Consider the following 19,437-nt stretch of genomic DNA (forward strand, 5'->3'; position numbering starts at 1 on the left):
AATTTGTTAGTCTCTAAGGTGCCACAAGTACTCCTGTTCTTTTTGCGGATACAGACTAACACGGCTGCTACTCTGAAAGACTAACCTCACGTTACACAAAACCTTCCCCGCCAACTGCAGCCGGCAGCGTAGGCAGTGAAGTGAAAGAGGTAGTAGCTCCAGAGAGATTGACCCGGCCTGCTCTCCGCCCCCGTGCTAAGAGGTCCAGGCTGGTAAGACAGTGATGCTAAACCAACAGGCATGAGGGACCTCCCCAGAAGGCATAGGCTGTGCAACCACTAGGCGAGGAATTCCAATGCTATTTTACACCAGCTCAAGCTTTCATCAAGGTAAGGATCAGCCCACTGCGGCAGGCCAGATCAGACCAACCCAGTGGCTGATCTAGTTTGGTAGTGGGTCTCCCGGCTATGCCAAAACAGAGCTACCGTCCATCCAGCCCTAGGAGCTCACCTCTGAGAATCTCAGAAATCGATGGTGGGATGGGACCTCGAGCCCAGCCCCCTGCTCTGAGGCAGGACCAAGTAAACCTAGCCCACCCCTGAGTGGTGTTTGTCCAACCTGTCTTTAAAAGCCTCCCTTGGAAGCCTATTCCAGAGCTTAACTGTCCTTAGCGTTCGAAAGTCTTTCCTAATATCTAACCTGAATCTCTCTCCCTGCAGATTAAGCCCCGTTCTTCTTGTCCTACTGCCAGTGGACACGGAGAACAGTGATCACAGCCTCTTTATAACATATCTGAAGACTGCGATCAGGTCCCCGACTCCCCCTAAGTCTTCTTCAGACTAAACATGCCCCGGTGTTGCAGAAGGTGAGTCAGTTACCCAGCATGGCCTGGTGGTCAGGGCAGTGGAGAAGGAGCTAGGAGACCTGGGTTTATTCCTGACTCAGCCGGATGACCTTGGGCAAAGTCACTTCCTCTCTCCGGGCCTCTTTCCCGTCCTTTGTCAGGCTAGATTGCCAGCTCTTTGGGAGCAGGGTCTGTCTCTCGCTACGCGTCTGGGCAGCGCCTGCCACAACGGGGCCCTGATCTCCGAGCAGGCCTGGAGGGGCTACTGGAACAGATGTTGATAATAATGCACAGCAGTGTGCGGAGGTGTGGGCCTGGGGGGAGATTCCTTCCTGCTCAGGGGCTGGGGACGAACCCCTGCCTGGAAGTTGTAGGCAGGTTGGGAGCCCTAGGTTTAGCCTCCGCCCGTGTGCTCCAGCGCTCGAGGCGACGTGACGTGACCACAAGTTAGAAACGAACATCGTTGCCAATGTGCTGACTGTTAAAACCAGCATCCCACGCTAAAAATAAGGCCCTGGATAAAACTCCAGAGCTCCCGTCCCTCCCCCGCCCCGCCCCCCCGTGTGGTGCCCTGCCAGCCTAGGCCGCCATGACGTTCTGGATGCCCAGCTGCTCCTTGAGGCGCTGCAGCTGGGCCAACGTGATGTTGTTGCCCCCGCACACGACGATCACCAGGGAGCCCAGGGCACGGCCCAGTTTCCCCTCCGCCTGCAGCCTCTGCACCACGCCGCTGTAGACGGCAGCTAGCGCCGCCCCGCAGGCCGGCTCCACCAGGATCTTCTCATCGTCTGCACGGGGGGGGAGGGAGGAGAGATGAGGGAGGGGCTAGCTGGTGCTCCGAGCGGCCTTGGGGTCACTCGCCCATCCCAGGGGCGAGCAGGGGTGGGGGGTGACACGGAGCTGGCTGCCCCGGGTGGTGAGCTGCTGGCCCATGAACGGGGAGGGGGCTCACCAGCTTCAAGGCGCCGACGGGGGGGTGGGGGGGAAAGTTGGCCGTGATCCATGACAGCTCTCGGGGGAAGGGCCAGTGGAGAGAACAAGCCACAAACGGGCTGGGAAAACTTGTGGGGGGGGCTCTTCCCCTCCCGAGGGCAAAGCTAGGAGAGAATGACCTGTTTGGCCACGGTCAACGCAGCCACTGCTCTCCCCTGTAGTCAGGGACACGCAGGACCTAACTGACCACCCCCCCGGGGTAATGAGAACAGCAGGGGGCGCTCTCGCTTGCTCTGTCGGATTCCCCTCCTCCGCCCCACAGGCCGTTTCTGAGCGAGGAAGCAGGGAGGGGATAGGGTCAGCGCGTGGAGGGAGGCTTGTTAGCCTGTCAGGGACTCGGGGACAGCTGTGGCTCTAGGGAACACAGCGGGTTGCAGGAGAGGCGTTCTCATTGGCAGTCACAGGATGCATTGCCCCTTTAAGAGGCAAGGGGACCAGTTCCTTTGCTGCTTCTCAGTGGGGCCAATTTAGCCCACCTGGTGCTACTTCAGTTGGTGGCATCTGTCCCAGCTGGGTGGGGCCAGGCGTGCTTTCTATAAAGAGGACCCAGGCAAAGGTCTGAGTGGCAGCAGCAGGCAGAAAGAATCTCAGAGGAAAGCCCCAGGGGGGGTAATTGTTTGGGGTTCAGGTTTAAAAGCCAAGGCATGGGGAGGACTGTTTAAAAGCTTCATTTGTCAGGGTGAGTGGGAAGGGGAGAATCTAGTGCTCCTGCACATCAGGAAGGGGAGTGGCCCGAGTTTTAGGAAGGATCTGGAGAAGCAGTCCCGTGTGACATTTTTGTTAAGAGTATGGTTTGGGCTGGGAGAGGAGCCCTGGCCAGGTTCTTCCGGTGGGTTTTAAAACACCCTGTCACCTGTGGGGGACACTTTTCACAAAGTGATCACTCTAGAGCGGACCCCTCAGCCCTCCTCCTCAAAGGAAACCCGCACAACCCTTTCAAAAGGTGAGCCGGGGAGCTTAAATTCATAACTTTGCTAGATACTAAAAATCATGGACTGAACAGACACTGGATTTATGGCTTATTACAGCAATCTGTAGCCCACTAACAACCCCCCCTCCCCGCTGCCTTCTCCCCCTTCCTCCCATGCTTGGAGGGGTGTTAATGGGCCACTTTACCTTGAAAGGTCCCCTGAAATAGATGTTAACTACTTATGCTAAACAATCTGTCCCACCCTGTATTTAGCTCTGACGCTTGTTCCCCAGACCTGAAGAAGAGCTCTATAATGATTTGTGAGACCTGCAGGGATGTGAACCTGCCACTAGGAGGCAGCAGGAGGCCTTGACCTGTTACAGGCACAATCTGGTACTGGGGCAGCACCTGCTTGGGGGTGGGCAGAAGGGTGAGGAGCCTGCAACTTGCAGGGAAATGGTCAGCCATTGTGTGGGGCTGACTTGGCAAATGAATGGGACACAGACCGTCCCTGCCGTGCTGTACGACTAGAACCCCCCGGCCGTGGTCAGCGGGGCTATTTTAAATGTTTCTCTTCACCTCTGGGGAGCAGCAATGCCCTGGAACAAAGGACCCTCCTTTGGCGTGTTGCTGTCTGGGGAGGGGGGGGCTGTTACGTACCCACAAACTTTTCGATGGCCATGACTGCCTCCTGGTCCGTGACGACCTCTGAGAAGACTGGGTGCTCTCGGGCCAGCTTCAGCGTCTCCGCTCCCACCGTCTTTGCCCCCAGGGTCTTTGCAACACTGCAGCCAGGAGAGGAGAAGAGGAAAGAGACATGTCAGCTGGTGATGATGGAGTCCCCACAGCATACCCTTGTAAGGTCAGCGCTCTCTATCCCTGCGAGCATGCAGGCAGACAGGTTTTTTTCAGGCAGGGCCCTGTGGGATCTTGGGGTGGAGCCCCACTGACCCCCCCCCCCCCACATTCCCCTTGCCAGAGCAGGGATCCCTGCATTCATGCTGCATCTCTCTGTACAGGACGGAGTGCCCCAGCTTTAGTGCTGCTACCACATTGGGTAGCACTGAGCAATCCCTTGTCTGAGCATCTTCCCTTGGCCCCCGTCTCTGATTGGACAGACAGCCCTTTCAGTTCTCCCTTGCTGCCATCGGCTGTCCGTGGCATGAGTTACCTGCTGGTGAAGCCTGGTTCCTACCTCTCCCTAGAGCACAAAGGAGCTTAATTTTGTAGATCTGGGCCCAAGTGCTTACCCCCATCTGCAGTGCCCAGAGAACTTTGCCCCCCCGTGGGGCAGCATTGTTGTGCTATGCACAGGAGGGGGCTGGGTGGAGGAGCAAGTCAAACCCAAATAGCATCCAAGACATGTAGGCTGCAGAGTAGAGAACAGGGAGGGGAATCGTGAGGCTGCCGCCTCAAGTGTCTCCTCCATCAGCCCCCAAGCCGTGGTTCTGCCTAGCCCACCCCAAGCCACGGCTCCTCTCCCTTAACATTGGGTCACAGGCCGAGCGCTCCGGTTCGCCCTCCTCCTCTCACTCACCTGGTGATTTCTGGCAGCGTCACCAGCTGCCCAGCAGCCATGGCAGCATTCAGGCTGTGCGCCCCTTTGGTCTCCATGGCAACAATGGGCACATCCTCCCAGCCTGCCTCACGGAGGCCCTGGACCACTCCGCACAGCATCCCGCCGCCTCCTACAGACAGGGCCAGCGCCCCAGGCTTGGAGTCCAAGTCTTCCTTCAGCTCCTTCACTATGGACGTGTGGCCTTCCCTACAGGGAGATAGCAAGTGGGATCGGGACCAGGGGAAGGGAAGGCCATGGCTAGAGATGACCCGAGATCAACAGTCCTGACCCCGTTTATCTAGAAGAGGCTGGAAAATACAGGTCTTGATTCTTCTTGGCGACACCAGTGTCATCCCTGAGTTCAGTGGAGTTACTCTTGGTTCACTCCAACATCAGAGAAGCTGGGTCTCCCCCAGTCTCGGATACTTTGGTTTAGCAGCCTGAGACCATTTCAGCTTTGAAAGAGTCATGCGGCTCAGGCTGCATCTCGCTGCCTATGGGGACGAGTGACACCTCAGAACAGGCCCAGACGTGAGAACTAGAAGGCCAGGGGTTGTGTGGACAAGCAGGCTGAGGTCCCGCCTCCGTCCAGGGTGGGAGGATCCCTGTAAGTCTTCCCAGCTATAGGACTTTCTAAGGCACTTGTCCCAATGGTACTGAGACGCAGCTGTTGTTTTTAGGGCAGGGGTGGGGCGTATCAGTGCCGGGGAAGCCCAGATCTGAACGAACATGGAAATGGGCGTGGATTCCCTTTCTTACGCCTTTTAGCTCCCAACCCAGGTTCAATGCACAGCTATCCAGGCTAGGCTGGTGGCAGCGGCTTCTGTGGAAGCGCTGACTTTAGAAATTCACCATGTGGTGCGTGGGCCACAACAGTGGGTGGTCAATAGACGTGCACTCTCTCTCCATGCTGGGTCCCACGCCTGGTGCACCAAGAGATGGTGGCCACACCAACGCAGTCCAACCAGAGGGTGAAAGCTGATGCCCAGATAAATTTGTTAGTCTCTAAGGTGCCACAAGGACTCCTCGTTCTTTTTGCTGATACAGACTAACAAGGCTACCGCTCTGAACTCTGCTTAGATAGTCCACCCCCTTGTGTGGACAGAATGACCTTGTTGGGGCTGCATGCAGCCGGATTTAATCTCGGCCCACGGTGACTCAGGCTAGCAGGGATGTTAATAGGCAGCAATGGCTAAAACGAAGCCTTCCAGCCTCTGGTGTCCACCCCTCCCTCAGGCCACATACCAGATGAGGGGATCATCGAAAGGGGGCACATAGACCCAGCCAGGGTTGTTCTTCACCAGCTCCTTGGCTTGTTCTATCGTCTCATCCAGCATCTGCAGAGAAGAGACGTTTTATTAGCCACTCACAGCAGCTTATGGACAGAACCATGAACCTCACCGCCAGTGGGGCAGCTCCCTCCGCAGATCTGTCCCAGTCCTGGCTCTGGAGCATGGTGGGGGTCTCACCCCAGGCAGGCAGTCTGCTCTCTCTCATATACCCCCTCACCCAGCCATGCACATACCTACCTCTCCCACAATGCAGACAGTGGCCCCCTCGTCTTTCAGCCGCTCGATGGTGAAAGCTGGCGTGGACGTGGGCACAAGGATAGTGGCTGGGATGCCCAGTTTCCTGGCAGAGTAGGCAGCTGCCAGGCCAGCATTGCCACCTAAAAGCAACCACATTGGGCCTCATGGTTTCCTGCATCCCACCGTGCAGTAGAAGTCACGGTGCTGCCTCCGGTGCCTCCCAAAGCAGAGTGTCCCTCTGCCCTCTTCTTCGGCCCTCCCCAAGCCTGGCGGCTGCCCAGGAGTTTCAGGAGGTGTGGGAATCTTGCAGCACCCCAACAGGAAGACAGTGTCAGGGTGTGGCAGGGAGGTGGGGAGGATTGTAACCTCCCAGGAACTCAACATTGCATTTCCCAGTGACCAAAGATGTCTAAAGCCCTGTTGCCACCCTCGCATGACCCACACCAATACCATCACTGGGGCTTCTCTTCTTTTGGCCATTGTCCCACCAATAGCAGCACCAGCCAGCAGGAGGCAGCCTGGATTTGGATTCCTGGGCATCCTTGTGGGCATTATTTACATCCAGGCCCAAGGAGAGGAGCTAGCACCCGGGAGTTTCTGGGGCAGTGTGGGCTTGGGTGTGACACAGCCACCAGCCCCCTCAGGGAGCCAGGCCCTGGGTTGGTGTATCTCACCTGAGGAGCATACGAAGCGCTCGCAGCCTCTCTCCGCCCACTGTGGAGACAAAGCAAGAGGAAGGAGTGAGTGGGAGTGAACGTGGCCTCAGCCGGTGACTGCACGAGAGCTGCTCCTCTCTCTGCAGTCTAACCCCTCCAACCCCTTTGATACTTCAGGTCATTCTCCTTTTATGCCTCTCGTCGGCCCCTTCCGTAGAGTCTCTGCATCACCATCAAAGCCACCATGACCACGCAAGGCCAAGCAGCAGCCTCCCTTCTGCTCCCGCAGCCCCAGTAATGTGGAGTCTCAGCAATTTCCACCCTCCTCTTCCAGTCTGAGAGCAGACGGTTCGGTGGGCGCCTGCCCGGGGTCAGGTGTCTGCTATGGGACTGCTGTAGTCTGCTGCTCAATGGCAGCCAGTTGGAGAGATGTAGGGAGCATAGCTAGTGTCCACTCCAGGTGGGCCCAGGAATCCAGGCCAGGTTCTTCCCCTCCTAGGGGTTGCACCAGAGTCCATTCCAGGTGGGCACAGGAATCCAGGCCAGGTTATCCTTAGTCACCCCTAGTTAGAGGTCAGGCTTCATGGGCTAATGCTCCCTACAGTATATGGGATTGCTGCAGGGAATGCCCGAACTGGATTGCTGTGCCTGCTGCAAATGGATCCCAGATTCCCAGCTACCCGCCGTCTCTCCACCCCCACCCCCACCCCCCTGGCCAGCAATGGCACAATCCAGCTTGACTCTGCAATCTTCTTTCCCCACCAATCGAACTTTGTGCCCTTGGCAGTGCCGCTCAGAGTCTGTACCATTTTACAGAGGTGGCCGATGCCCCGGATTTTAAAGGAGCCCGTGGGCTGAGCATTGTCCAGCTTCAGGTAGACGTTGGTGCCAGCCACCTTGGAGAGCGGGACGCTGTCCCTCAGGGGCGTGTTCACATGCAAGCTCCTGGCAGAAGTCATGCTGGGCTCTGAGGGAATAAGGGAAATAAGACCCATCATCAGGACCCAGGATATTCTGTGGGTTTATCATGGAACCCACTCCTTGCTACGGATTTATGCTCCGGGGTCTCAGTTCCCATTTTATAGAGGTGTGAGCTGCCTATTCGTTTCAATGAACTGTTGACACTGAAGCCTAATAATGGCTCAAGTGTCGGGATGGTTAACTGTTTCACTGCTGATCATTTCAGCTAATTTATTTATGCCTCACCTCCAAATTACCTCCTCCCTAGGCATAAAAAGCCCCAACTCCCCCTACCCAGCTGTTCCAGCTTCTCCCTTCTCCCACGTGGACAATGCAAAAAAATCAGTGTCGCAATGAAAGTGTGGAACCAACATCAAATAACCAGGGGATCTTGTTGCAGAATCGACACCCAATTTGCCCTGGGGTACATGGGTCCCTGCCCAAAATGTCACCCTCCCAAGGCTCTCTCTGGCCACCTCTATCCAACCGCCGTGGCCTCAGGTCCATCCACTCCCTCTTCTCAGCTCTTGGTGTAGATCTGGTCCCCTCTGTGCTCCCCAGCTACAGGCCATGCTGGACTGTCTGCCGGATTTGTCCGAGTCTCATTCTCTCTGTAGATTTTCACATTAAAACCTTCCTTTGCCCCTTAGCTTATGGCTCCCTTTGGCTAAGCACTTTGTGTCCCTGGGTGTGACAGATGTCATTCAGGATGAACTGCACTGGGGGGAATGGGATATGGAGCCTTTCAGCTTGAGGGGCCAAATCCAGACCTGGCCTGAGTGCCACTCCCATGTGACCCCAGGTCAGTCAGTAGATTGTATCCCAAGCCCCATCGTCCATTTGTGTCTTTCTTCCACTCCTGTCCTGTCTTCCACGTGGCCTGCTAGGCGTGGGCACAGTCTGCCATGTTCCTACCCTCACTCACCCTTCGATAATCTTCTCAAAACACGGCGAGGTCTATAAACCCACCTTTTCCCCTCAATGACGGGGAGTAAATGACACCCGCAAAACAGACCATGGAACTAGTAAGATGCCTGTGTAACATCCCCACCACAGGCCAGCAGCAGGATTGCAAATTGGGGCCTCCAGGGGCCTCCTTGCTGCTGCCACTTGAGTTACAGTAGCTTAACAGCAGTAGTGGGCTTTTATCCTCTACATGGACCAGCCACTAGAGGGGGACATAAGACACTTGGCTAGCGTGGTTAACCTGGCACACTCAATCACTGCCCCCCATCCCTTGTCTATCGGTATGTCTGGAAGGTAGGTTCTTTGGGGGTCAAAGACCTCTCTTCATTTTTGTCTATAATCTCCTTAGAATGCACTGAATTGATACATCAGTGGAGCTGGTCAAAAAATGCGAAGTTTTTTTTCTTCCATGAGAAACTTGAAATTGTTTTCATCTTGTGCTAATTTTTTCCACAGAATTTTAGGGATTTTTATACCTATATAAAAATGCTTTTTGTTTTTTTGCCCCCTTTTTTCCTCTCACTGCATCCAAAAGAAACATACATGAATGTTTCTCAGTTTTCTTTGAAAAATTTCAGCCAAACAAAATGTTTTGATTTGGTCAAAAAGCCATTGTTTGTGGTGGGATTGGGGGGGGGGGGAGTTGTGATTTTGTTGTTGTTGTTGTTGTTACCACCAGCTCCATGAATCAGTAATTATTAGTAAAGAGTAGATCTGGCCAGCAATATGGTTTTCCTGGTCCATGAAAACTTTTGCGATATCAAAAAATGTTCCCTTCCCGAATCAGGACAAAATGTCAAACTTGAAAATTCCCACAAATTAAAAATCTGAAATAAATTTTGGTTCTGGTCAATTTACATGTTTTGTTCCAATTTTGATCATTTTTTTTTTACTTATAATTAGCTTAAAAGTTGAAACAAAGTTATTTTGAGTTGGCAAACTGGACTTTTTTTATTTAGAACATGGCAAAATGAAACATTTTGGCAATTCTGAAACTTTGTTAAAAAAAAATTTTCAGTTGAAACATTTCTCAAGACTGACCTTTTCCCAGGAAAAGTTTCGTTTTTGACAAATCAGCATTTTCGGATGGAAAGATGTTTTGGTGAAAAATTCCCAACCAGCTGTGGAGATCAGGGCCTCCTGTGTAGCATTCCCACCTAGCTTTGTGTGGAATGACTTAGGGGTTTCAGTCCCATTCCGTCACTGCAGCCCACCCCCCTAGGTGGGCCTAGTTAGCATCTAGGCAGAGGACTGACCATACCATGGTTCTGAACTCCTATCTCGTCCCAGAAGTGGAGACAGAGGCACAGTGTTGGGGCATGTGTGTGTGAAACTAACCCTGCTACTGCCCGCACTGCATCTGTCTTCAGACATGAGTCCAACCAGGGGATTTCATTCTGTAGACATGCACAAGGCAAAGATCCTGCTGCTAACTCAGGGACAGCCTATTTGCAGGGGGGACACGGTCTCGGAGCTGAAAGAGATCCCCCCTGCTGCAATGCTGCTGTAAACCCTTCTCTTAGCTCTGGGCCTTACCTCAGTGCCATCCCATTTACAGCTGATCCCCCTGGAGGATCATTTGCCAGGGGAAATACACAAACAGACCATCCCTGTGAAGGCAAGTCGCTTGGCACGTGGGGCTGGGTCAGAGGGTGGGGAGGGAGGAGAGGAGAAGGCTACACCATTGCCCCACAGCATCTGCTCTGGCCATCTGGCTGCCTGTGGCTCCAAAGTGAGTCCTTCTTGGTTAGATAGGCACTGGCAGAAGTGCAGGGACTTGGGAGTTAAAAGCTAGAAAAGGAAGGGAGGAATGGGAGAGGGGTCCCCAGAGATCCAGCAGGGAAACAGAGGCATGAGGCAGCCTGTGTGTGAGGGAGAGACAGCGAAGCAACCTCCTTTGGAATCCTGCTTATTACTGTTAAAAATGTGCAGAGCCCCGTGGCGCTGCCTGACTCCGCATAGGTTTGAGCAGCTGCCTAGCCCGTCACAGGAACCCGATCAGTCATTACTGGACTTGCACTGGACAAAGCAGTTGAGGGACAGTTTTGTGAACAAGTGGCCACTTATTCTGGCCTAAAAGAAATCTCAGGTCAGGCACCAAAGAAACCGAGACAATCAAAAAATCAGGGGCCAGTTTTGAAAATGACTGTCCTTCGTCTTCAAAGATCTTCAGCTGCTAAGGTGATGAAAGCACAATAGGTAAGTAGGAGCACTTCTGAAACCTTCCCTAATTCAGCTCACCAAACCTCTCTTCTGAAGCTTGAATCCAGCCACCCAACAGCCCTCTGAGCCAGGGAAATGCTGTTATCATCAATGCGTAGATGGGGAAACCGAGGCACGGAATGATGAAGAGTCAGTGTCAGAGCTGGGATTAGAACACAAGTGCTTACAGCCCTGTGCGCTGACCACACCTTCCTATGTATGGATTAGGAACAGATGATAATCTCACTGTGTGCTGGGAAAGGAAGAAAGTGAAGGCACTTACCGGTTAGCGTTAGAGCAGAGCGGCAGGGCCTTTAGCTAATGTATGCCCTGATGGCTTAGAGGCTGCAGCTGTTCAGTGTAGGAGTGAGCAAGGCTGCCGGTCTCCTGTGGTCCCTTCTCGGCAGCTAGGGTAATCTGTGGAGCCACGGTCTCATTGGAGGATGCTAGTCCCTTGGCAAGTTTTATAGGCCCATGGTTTGTGCTTGGTGGCCAATTGGGGAATGGGGCACCCCCCCACACCCCCTTGCCTCTGATGTCATTCCCCTCCCCTGCTCAGCAGAGAGATTCCAGCTAAAGGGAAACCAGCAGCAACAATACCAAAAGGGAAGAGGTCAGGGAGGGGGAATTCTTCAGGCTCTTTGCAAAAGGGAAAGAGCCTATTTCAGGCACTCCCCTGCCAAAAGGAGGGTGACGCACGCTGGGGAGGGACATTGCTCAGACAAAGGTTCCTTGCATCAGATGTTTCTGAGCCGGCTCAAACCAGGCTGAAGAGCCAGGTCTGGAATTATGATTAGGGGGAAAGGCAGGGGGGCCCTTTTGCTTTCACAAGGCCAGCCAGTCCCCTTGCTGTCTCAGAGAAATGCACGCAAGGGACTGGAACAGACGAAGGGAGTTCATAAACCGGAGATCTCTGCTTCTCCAAACCTGGCTTATTTTTATTCTCTCTCCTACCCCCATCTTTCTCTCACTCCCGCTTCGCCTCCAGACTTTGGAACATTTGCATCTCTATAGTTAGTTACTTTTTAAGAGGCAGTGTCATGAAATGATTAAATGGGGCAGGACTTCAGGGTTCTATTTGCTCTTGATTTTGTGTGATCAGGGACAAGTCAGTTAGCTTTGCTGGGCCTCCTCCCTCCATCTACCGGCACCTCCCAACTATTTCAAATGAGAAATAACAATACTAATCTCCGTTCATTCCCAGCCTGTAGAAGCAAATGCTGGATTGGTTTGGTATTCTGTGTGGGGAGGGAGGTGAGCTAGAGAGTGCGGGTATGTTGAGTACGGAAAGCTAAGTCAGAGAGAGTTTTTTGAATTTAGTTCTGAAAATGGTGAGCCTGGGATCTCTTGTGGCAGGGAGTTCCAAAGTCTACGTTCCAGCTGGTCTGAAAGTTCTGTCTCCTGCCCTCTGAGCCTCCCCATATACATTCACAGTTATGTAGTTCGGGGGGGGGGGCTTAGCTGTTCTGTGTGGTTGTGATGGTGGTGTCACTCCGGTAGCCTGGGCCAGTCACAGGGAGGGTGTTGAGTATGAGGACAGAAGTCTTGCCCTGGACTCGCTATTCAGTGGGGACATGGTACGGAGAGTAGATACCGGGGGGTGGGGTGGAGGCACGTGATGACCTAGCGAGGGGCTGCTGCATTTTGTCCCAGTTGGTGCTTTTTCAGGGAGTGTTGTAGACATAGAGGGCCGGAGTCTCGTCTCACTTACCCCACTCTGAGGCCAGTGTAATACCACTGACTTCCATGAAGATTCACTCCTGATTGACACTGGTGTAGGGACGAGACTCTAGTCCAGTGAGTTGCACTACACATGCCTACATGTCACCAGTGTATGGCTCGCCGTGGGCAGGTCTCTGACCAATGGGTTGGGATGCAGTCCACGGGTCAGTGGCAGCTGGAAGTGGGTGTTTCGGGCGCTCTTTGAGCAGCTAACAGCACCGGCAAGTCCAAACAGATCGTAAGGCTGCAGAAGGATTTGGCAGTGTGAGGTCAGGTGCCCTCGATCGTGGAGAATGTTGCAGGCTATTATTATTTGCATTACCACGGACCAGGACCTCACTGTGCCAGGCGCTGTACAGGCACAGAACAGAAAAGCGATCCCTGCTCCGAAGAGGCGGCAAGTTCTTCAAAGCACTTCTCTCTTCCTACCGACCTCCCGTCGGTCTCACCTGCATTCGGCCTTAGCCAGCTGCTCTTTATCCAGGGGCTGAATTTGGCTGAGCGAGTGGGGAGATGGGGCCGTCGATAGCCAGGAGTGTGGCATACTGCCTCCTGCTGGCACTGCTGCCCTGAGCATCTCCCCAGCTCCTCCCATGGCCTCCTGCAGGTGGCGACTGGCAATGGGGGTGGGATTGGAGCCCTACAGCTGAGGGCTGTGCAGGTGGAGCCGTTGATGGGCCCTTCCGCTCACCGTTATGGCTTTTTTGGGGTCAGGAGTATCCAGTGGTTGGCAGAATCAAATGCAAACATTATTCAACTGGATCAACCTTCTCCACCCTGAATTCTGTACACCTTAACGTGTCCCATTGTGTCATTGCCCGGGCTTGAGCAGTAACAGCCCCCCAGGGGAACTGCCCCCTCACGCAGCCCGAACCCCCTTGGACATAGTGAAATGCCGGGAATAGAATGAGAGCCCGCCATTGCTCCTGGGCTCGGGGATCCAGGCCGCGGCTCCACTTCAGAGTTGCGTTAGGCCTCTGCCCTGTAAGCCTCTGCTGATTGGGGCCCTGAACTGCATTACAGGAGGACTCCGCTGTATCCCGCGGTGAGCAGGAGAACGGGGTCCGCCAACCAAGCTGCTCCCCCAGCTCGTGCCTGTCGGTTATCCCCATGCCGGTGCCCCGTCGGCTGACGCTGCTTTGCTCCGGGTTTGCTGTGCTCGAGCTGTTGTGGCGTTTGTGGTTCTCCGGGTTTGCTGTGCTCGAGCTGTTGTGGCGTTTGTGGTTCTCAAAGATTGCTCAGGTGCTTTGCTTTCCCCCCCCAAAGCCGCTGCGAATCAACCTGCAGCGGAAGAGCTGTATTATCCCCAAGGGGAGGGGAATACACAGCTTGAGCCAACAGACAAGAGGGGTGAGGTGACTTGCCCAGGGGCACCTAATATCTGTGGCAGACAGAGGCAAAGAATCTGGACGTCCCGATGCCCAGCTCTGTGCTTTAACCACAAGACAATGCTTCCTCCCCTACTGCGCTCCCGCACCCCCACCTACAGTAGCTCTGCCAATCTACCTCAGCCCACAGCCCCCCTGCTGCTCTCCCTGTCCTGGGTCCCCCACTGCTGATCCACCTCACGCTCAGACTCTGCCGCAGCTCCTGCGGCTTCAGTCCTAGAACCCCCAGAGCAGGATGAGAGTGCAGGTCTCCAGGACTGAGATACTCATGCCCTGGGACTCCCAAGTCTTTAATACCCCGGCCCCAATTCTCAGTGCATGAATGGACAGAGAGCAGGGCACCTGGAGAGACTGTTCCAGTGAACAGGCCTTAATTGTGCTGTAGCTTTAAACTATCGGAGGAGGCAGGGGATCCCCCGAGCGGCTGCAATGCAAGAGTAGAGTGAAACGTCGCCCGTTTCATCAGACACAGGGCACCTGCCACTGGCTGCTGGCCAGGGTGAGTGTCTGGCTCTGCTACCGTGGGCAGCTCGCACTCTCAAGCCAGATCCTTCCTGCTGATCTGTTCAGCCGGGAGAAGGCGATTACTGGGGTCTGCAGGGGCTGGAATGTGAGGAGGGGACTGAGGAGTTAGGAGGCAAAGGAAAGAAAAGGCGGTGGGGACATTGGATGGACAAATGGGGATGTTTCATTTCTAATTCGTCCCTCAACCCCAAGGAGGAGCACACACCCTCCCCCCACCCCCACCCCGGGCCAGCTCAGACAGGCTGCCCTGGGGAAGTCCGGGGTTCTCACCCAGCTGATGGAGTGTCATAATTCTGCTCATGCGCCATGGAGCAGAGTGCTGACTGGGGGCTCCCCTAAGGACTCGGGGTGTCTCCCCCTTTATTGCAGTTCTCCCCAGCTTTCTGTTTAACCGTCAACCTCCCTCTCCTCTCTTCCCCTGCTTCCACACCCAACTTTTCCTCCGCTCTCTCCTCTCCCTGCAGGACTGACCCCCACCCGAGCTAGCCTGGCAGAGCTGTTGAGTGCCAGGTGCTGCCCTCTGACCATTGTGCCTCACAGCTGGAGGGGGGTGGAGGGGAAGCAGGGGCTGCTGGAGTTGCTTGTGCCAGCCTCGCTCTCCCTTGGCAACTGGGCTAAGAGAAGAAAAGCTCGGCAGGAAACCTGCCCCGAGCCAGGGGCTGAGAGCGTGGAGCCCCCTCCTTCTGCCGGGAGATGCAGGCCCAGGCCAGCGAAGAAGCAGACAAGCGATGTCATTTCCTAAGGGACCCTGCACTAAACGGCTTAGATAAATATTTGCCCCTGGCCCTGGGCTGGTCCAAAGGTTTTCCCTCGGACTTCAGCAGGAGCAGGTTGGGAGTCAGTTCTCTGAGCTGTCACACACTTTTGACCTCTTAGTCCCTAGGGATCTGTCCAAGCTCTGTGGGCGGGGCGGGGAAGTTAAGGTAGTCTGTGCCTCACGGAGAAATAAACCAGACAGTGGGAAGCAGCTGTGAACTTTAATGGTGATTATTAGTGTACGATCAGGGAAACGAAGCATTTTTTAATGCGGGCAAAACATATTTGCCCCTAGCTTCACTGGCAGAAATGACTGATCTGTTTTAGCTGAAACTTAAAAAACAAACAAAAATCAGCTTGTGGCAAACACCTGGTGTGGAAAATGTCATTAAAGTTTGGCGAGTTGTAAGCAACTGAAAACAGGGGCTTACAATGGAACGTGTTGGGCAACCTTAACTATAGGTGGTGGTGTGCTGCCTATAATAATAATGTGCAAGCGTTGACGAAGGACGTTAATGATTGTGGGGGTGATAGGCGCTTACTTTTATTTTTCCTTGGGGGTGCTCCGCCCTTGCTCCGCCCCCTCCCCAAGGCCCTGCCCTCGCTCCGCCCCCCGAGGCCCTGCCCTCATTCCACCTCTTCCTGCCACCGCTCAGCCCCCTCCCTGAGACCCCCGCCTGCCCCCCGCTCGCTGCTCTCCACCCTTCCCAAGCTTCTCCCCCAGCCACCAAACACTTGGGGCTGGTGGATGCCGTTATTTTCTTCCATGGGTTCTTCAGCCCCAGAGCACCCACGGAGTCGGCACCTATGGTGGGTGGTATTCCTGCCTGAGAGGTGGAGGAGCATGGCTGATTGTAGTGCTATCCACAGTGACAAATGTAAAAGCAAAACAAAGCCCCAATAAGGGTATCTCAGAGACAACAGAAAGTCATTGCTGGCCTAAGCAAAGAGACAGTGTGAATAAGATGGAATGGCCCATCTACATCAGAGTAGTTTGGGTTTCTTGGATTTCTCTTTATTGCCATAATGTGGCTTGGTATCCGGGTATCGGCTCATGGGTTCTCCCGGAAGGGGGCTCGTGCCCAGGGGAGTAATGCTGCGGGGGAGCAGTAACTCTTTGTTGTCCATGATGGTGGAAGTTAAAACTCTGATGGATCTCTTCAGAAAGACAAGGGCATAACCCCTGTCATCTGGCCTGATCCAGTGAACGGGGTTCAGGCCTCAAGCTGCACAGCATGGTGGCAGTGTTTGAGTGCACAGGCATGGTCCCACCTCTGTCTACCTCATGGCTTTGAGACACCTTGGGTGCTCATACCCCGAAAGAGGATAGTCTTGTGGTTTAGGTGCAGGGCTCGATGCCAGAAAATGTGGTCCCAGCTCTGCCCTACAGTTCTAGCGCCGTCTCGGGCAAGTTGTGATACCGCATGGTGCCTCAGTTTCCCTATTTGTTACATGGCGATAATGATACTCTGGAGCCTCACTGGAGTTGTTGTGAGACTTTGCTTATTAATGGCTGCAAAGTGCTTTGAGTTCCTCCCACTGGGAGGTCTCATTTTGTCTCTAGTGTTTTTATAATTCTGCCTCAACTCCCCGGCTGTGGCCTGGTCCAGGGTCCGTCCTTGCATTTGTGCTTGTAGCTGCTCGTAGAGCTTGGCATTTCAATGACTCCTGTTCAGATGTAACCGTGCAGAAGCACAGGGCACGGTCACTATCATGTACTCTGGGTATGGGAACCAGCCAGGAGCTGGAATCGCAAAGGTGTGTGCCAGGATTTAAACAAGGAGGTGACATCTGGTCAAGATGAGCAGAGGAGTGCACCCAGGTAAAGGGAGGGGCTGTTTCAGGTGTGAAGCAATGCAGTATGGGATAGCAGGGGGAGGCCTGCCTGAAGCTGTATAGTTTATCCAAAATAGGGGTGTGTTCACAGGAACCGTAGCCCCGCCCGGTACAACTCATTCTGAAATAGCATTCTGCTGCCTTTCAAAGCCGATTGCGGGCCAAGACTCCAGATAAATTGAAAACAGCACTTTGTGTGTGGCTGCGAGGCAGTTTATACTGAGTAAACTAAAGTTACCGTGGAAAAACTTCCCCACGTAGACAAGCCCCTACACAACACTTGATTTGTTACACATACATGAACACAGATGCTGACACACATGTATTTGCACATATTAACATACATGTGGTGACATACACACACATACTCATCCATGCACAAATGATCACACATATATGTATCCACACACATGCATATAGGCCCTCATGTGCTTGCAAACATAAACACATACACAGTCATGTAAATATGCATGCACACAAATTTACACATACATATATGTACACACACAGATGATGGTATAAATATATGTATACACACACGAACAAAAGGCGCATTCATGCATATGCACACATACAACCACCAGCTTGCACTCTGTGGATGCCCACACATGCACTACCTACATATACACATGCACACGCATGTGCACACAAGTAACATATATGCACACGCACATGCGTACAACTGCTGTCACACATGTATGCACACAAATGCACAAGCATCTTTTACTTTATAAGAAGATGGACGGTTCGTGTGCATGTCTGATCAGTCTGAAAATCTTAACGTTCTGTTTGAGGTACGTGACAACGACAGGCCAAAACCATGAGTACTCTGGCTGCAAAGATAATGACCACTCCCCTCCTTTGCAGCTCAGGAAATCTGGATGCACCCAGCCCGATGCACTGGGCCTGATTATAAAACGCAGCTCTTGTAGAGTCCAAGTACACTTGTGTGTATGGTGCAGACTGAAGCATTATTGTGCAAATAAATAACCTGCACCTAGACCCTGGCTATACGGTACATTATCCCTCCCTCCCTGCTTCAGACCTGCCCCTCCAACTGTCGGTCAGACCCTGCTGCAGCGCTGAGCTTGTGTGGTGCTCTTGTTTTTTTCACGCTTCACAGAGCAGAGCAGGGCCTGTGTCTTTGGCTGCTGAGCTGAGGCCCTCAACTTGCCCATTGTTGGGAATGCCCGCAGCTAGGGGCCTGGAAATGGATTTAGGGACCCTGTAGCTTGGCAGCATTCAGAGCTAAATTTCCAACTCAGTCCTTAAGCGGCACCAGCAAATGATGCATCTGCTTGTGCATATTGCCGAGCAGCTCTATGTGAGCTGGCACGGCTACGTGTGGCTTTTGCATGTAAGTTTGCACATCTGCATGCGTGCACAAGCATTTCCCTGCATTTTGCCTGTGCACACAAATGCAGGTTTTGCGCACCAAGTTCTCTGGCATGCGCACGCCTGTGGGGTTTACACACGTGGCTCTCTCTTTGCCCTCGTGAATGCACATGCACCACACCCCGGTTATGGATTTTAGTTTATTTATGTGCAGCCAAACATTCCAGAGATATCTGATGGGAGGCACCTGTTCAGTTCCTGAACATATTGGGAAGTGCATCCCACTATCTAAATAGTCCCATGGTATGTTAATAGAACAACAGCTGGACAGCAGGAAGGATGGAGACCCAGCCGTGAAGGGGTTAAAGTTCCTAGAATTGTTGAGGAAATTCTTTGGAGCTCCATGGCTGTTTGGTGCATGCCTGGCAAAGCAGCTAGGCTCACAGGGGCATGAGGACTGGAAAATACTGTGATGCCCTGACAGGGAATGCCATCTATTTATCAATGGAGCAAAATAATCCGGTTGCAATTGTCTGTCACTGCAGCATGATGCCATGATGTTTGCTTACTCATCTGGCGATTTTGCATCATGATGCTGTGAAGATGAATCCTAGCTTAGTGTCACAAGCTCCAAACTAAATCCAGAGTTTTATGAACTTTCTGGCAATGCCTGGCTTGCAGGAATTAGGCCAGACTGTGGAAATCAGGAGTGGCCCTTGGATTGCCGGGGGACAGTTACATGGACCACACATGGCTGCTGAGGGATTGTCAAACTGAAATCTGGTTAATTTCACAAAATGAGTTCAAAGTAGTTTCTGGTGCTACATCTGTCCCCAAAACATCCCCTTCCTCTGTGCTAATTTATAGCCATATTTTTCTGTGGTTTCCGTCTCCCTTGCTGCTGCATGAAAGACCCACACAAACAGGAGGAGAAATGGAGGGTGATATTTTTCAAAAGCACCTAAGGGACTTAGGAGATGAAATCCCATTTTCAAAAATGACTTGGGCATTTGTTTTTATAATGTACTACTTGCAATTATAGGATCCTAAGTCTCCCTGAAAGTCCTGAGGGCCAGATTTTTAGGTATTTAGGCACCAAAAGATCCAGATCAGTGCCTAGTGGATAGTCCAAAGCAGCTGGGTGCCAAACTCCCATTGATTTCAATGCTTTAAAAAAACTCCCTTAGGTGCCTATTTGCATCTTTAGGTGCCTGGTGCCGCTGTACGGAATATGTGGAACACATTATGATATTATTAGTACCAATATTATAAATACTGCAATGAATCGTGCTAGATTTGCCATGTAAGGTATCTATA

At 53.1% G+C, this 19,437-nt stretch overlaps 1 protein-coding gene across 1 annotated transcript; it reads right to left on the bottom strand.

The window, feature by feature from the left end:
- Positions 1–1,294: 1,294 nt before the first annotated feature.
- Positions 1,295–10,955, bottom strand: LOC112111788 (L-serine dehydratase/L-threonine deaminase). The gene is made up of 8 exons (XM_024207370.2): positions 10,842–10,955; positions 7,237–7,397; positions 6,449–6,488; positions 5,775–5,914; positions 5,491–5,582; positions 4,225–4,452; positions 3,348–3,472; positions 1,295–1,572 (listed from the first exon to the last, which is right to left on the bottom strand). The coding sequence occupies exons 2-8, from the start codon at positions 7,387–7,389 to the stop codon at positions 1,364–1,366; spliced, it is 987 nt and encodes a 328-aa protein (XP_024063138.1). The 5' UTR covers positions 7,390–7,397; positions 10,842–10,955; the 3' UTR covers positions 1,295–1,363.
- Positions 10,956–19,437: the final 8,482 nt, after the last annotated feature.

This window comes from Terrapene carolina, unplaced genomic scaffold (assembly GCF_002925995.2).
Source record: "Terrapene carolina triunguis isolate 2854851 unplaced genomic scaffold, T_m_triunguis-2.0 Scaffold951, whole genome shotgun sequence".
Lineage (NCBI taxonomy): Eukaryota > Metazoa > Chordata > Testudines > Emydidae > Terrapene > Terrapene triunguis.

Bases quoted from the DNA above. Each gene is read 5' to 3' on its own strand.
- LOC112111788 (XM_024207370.2), bottom strand. From the start codon at position 7,389: ATGACTTCTGCCAGGAGCTTGCATGTGAACACGCCCCTGAGGGACAGC. The intron at 5,583-5,774 runs GTAGGTATGTGC...TCTTCTCTGCAG, and splicing joins CTGTCTGCATTGTGGGAGAG to ATGCTGGATGAGACGATAGA. The intron at 3,473-4,224 runs GTGAGTGAGAGG...TCCTGGCTGCAG, and splicing joins ACGCTGCCAGAAATCACCAG to TGTTGCAAAGACCCTGGGGG.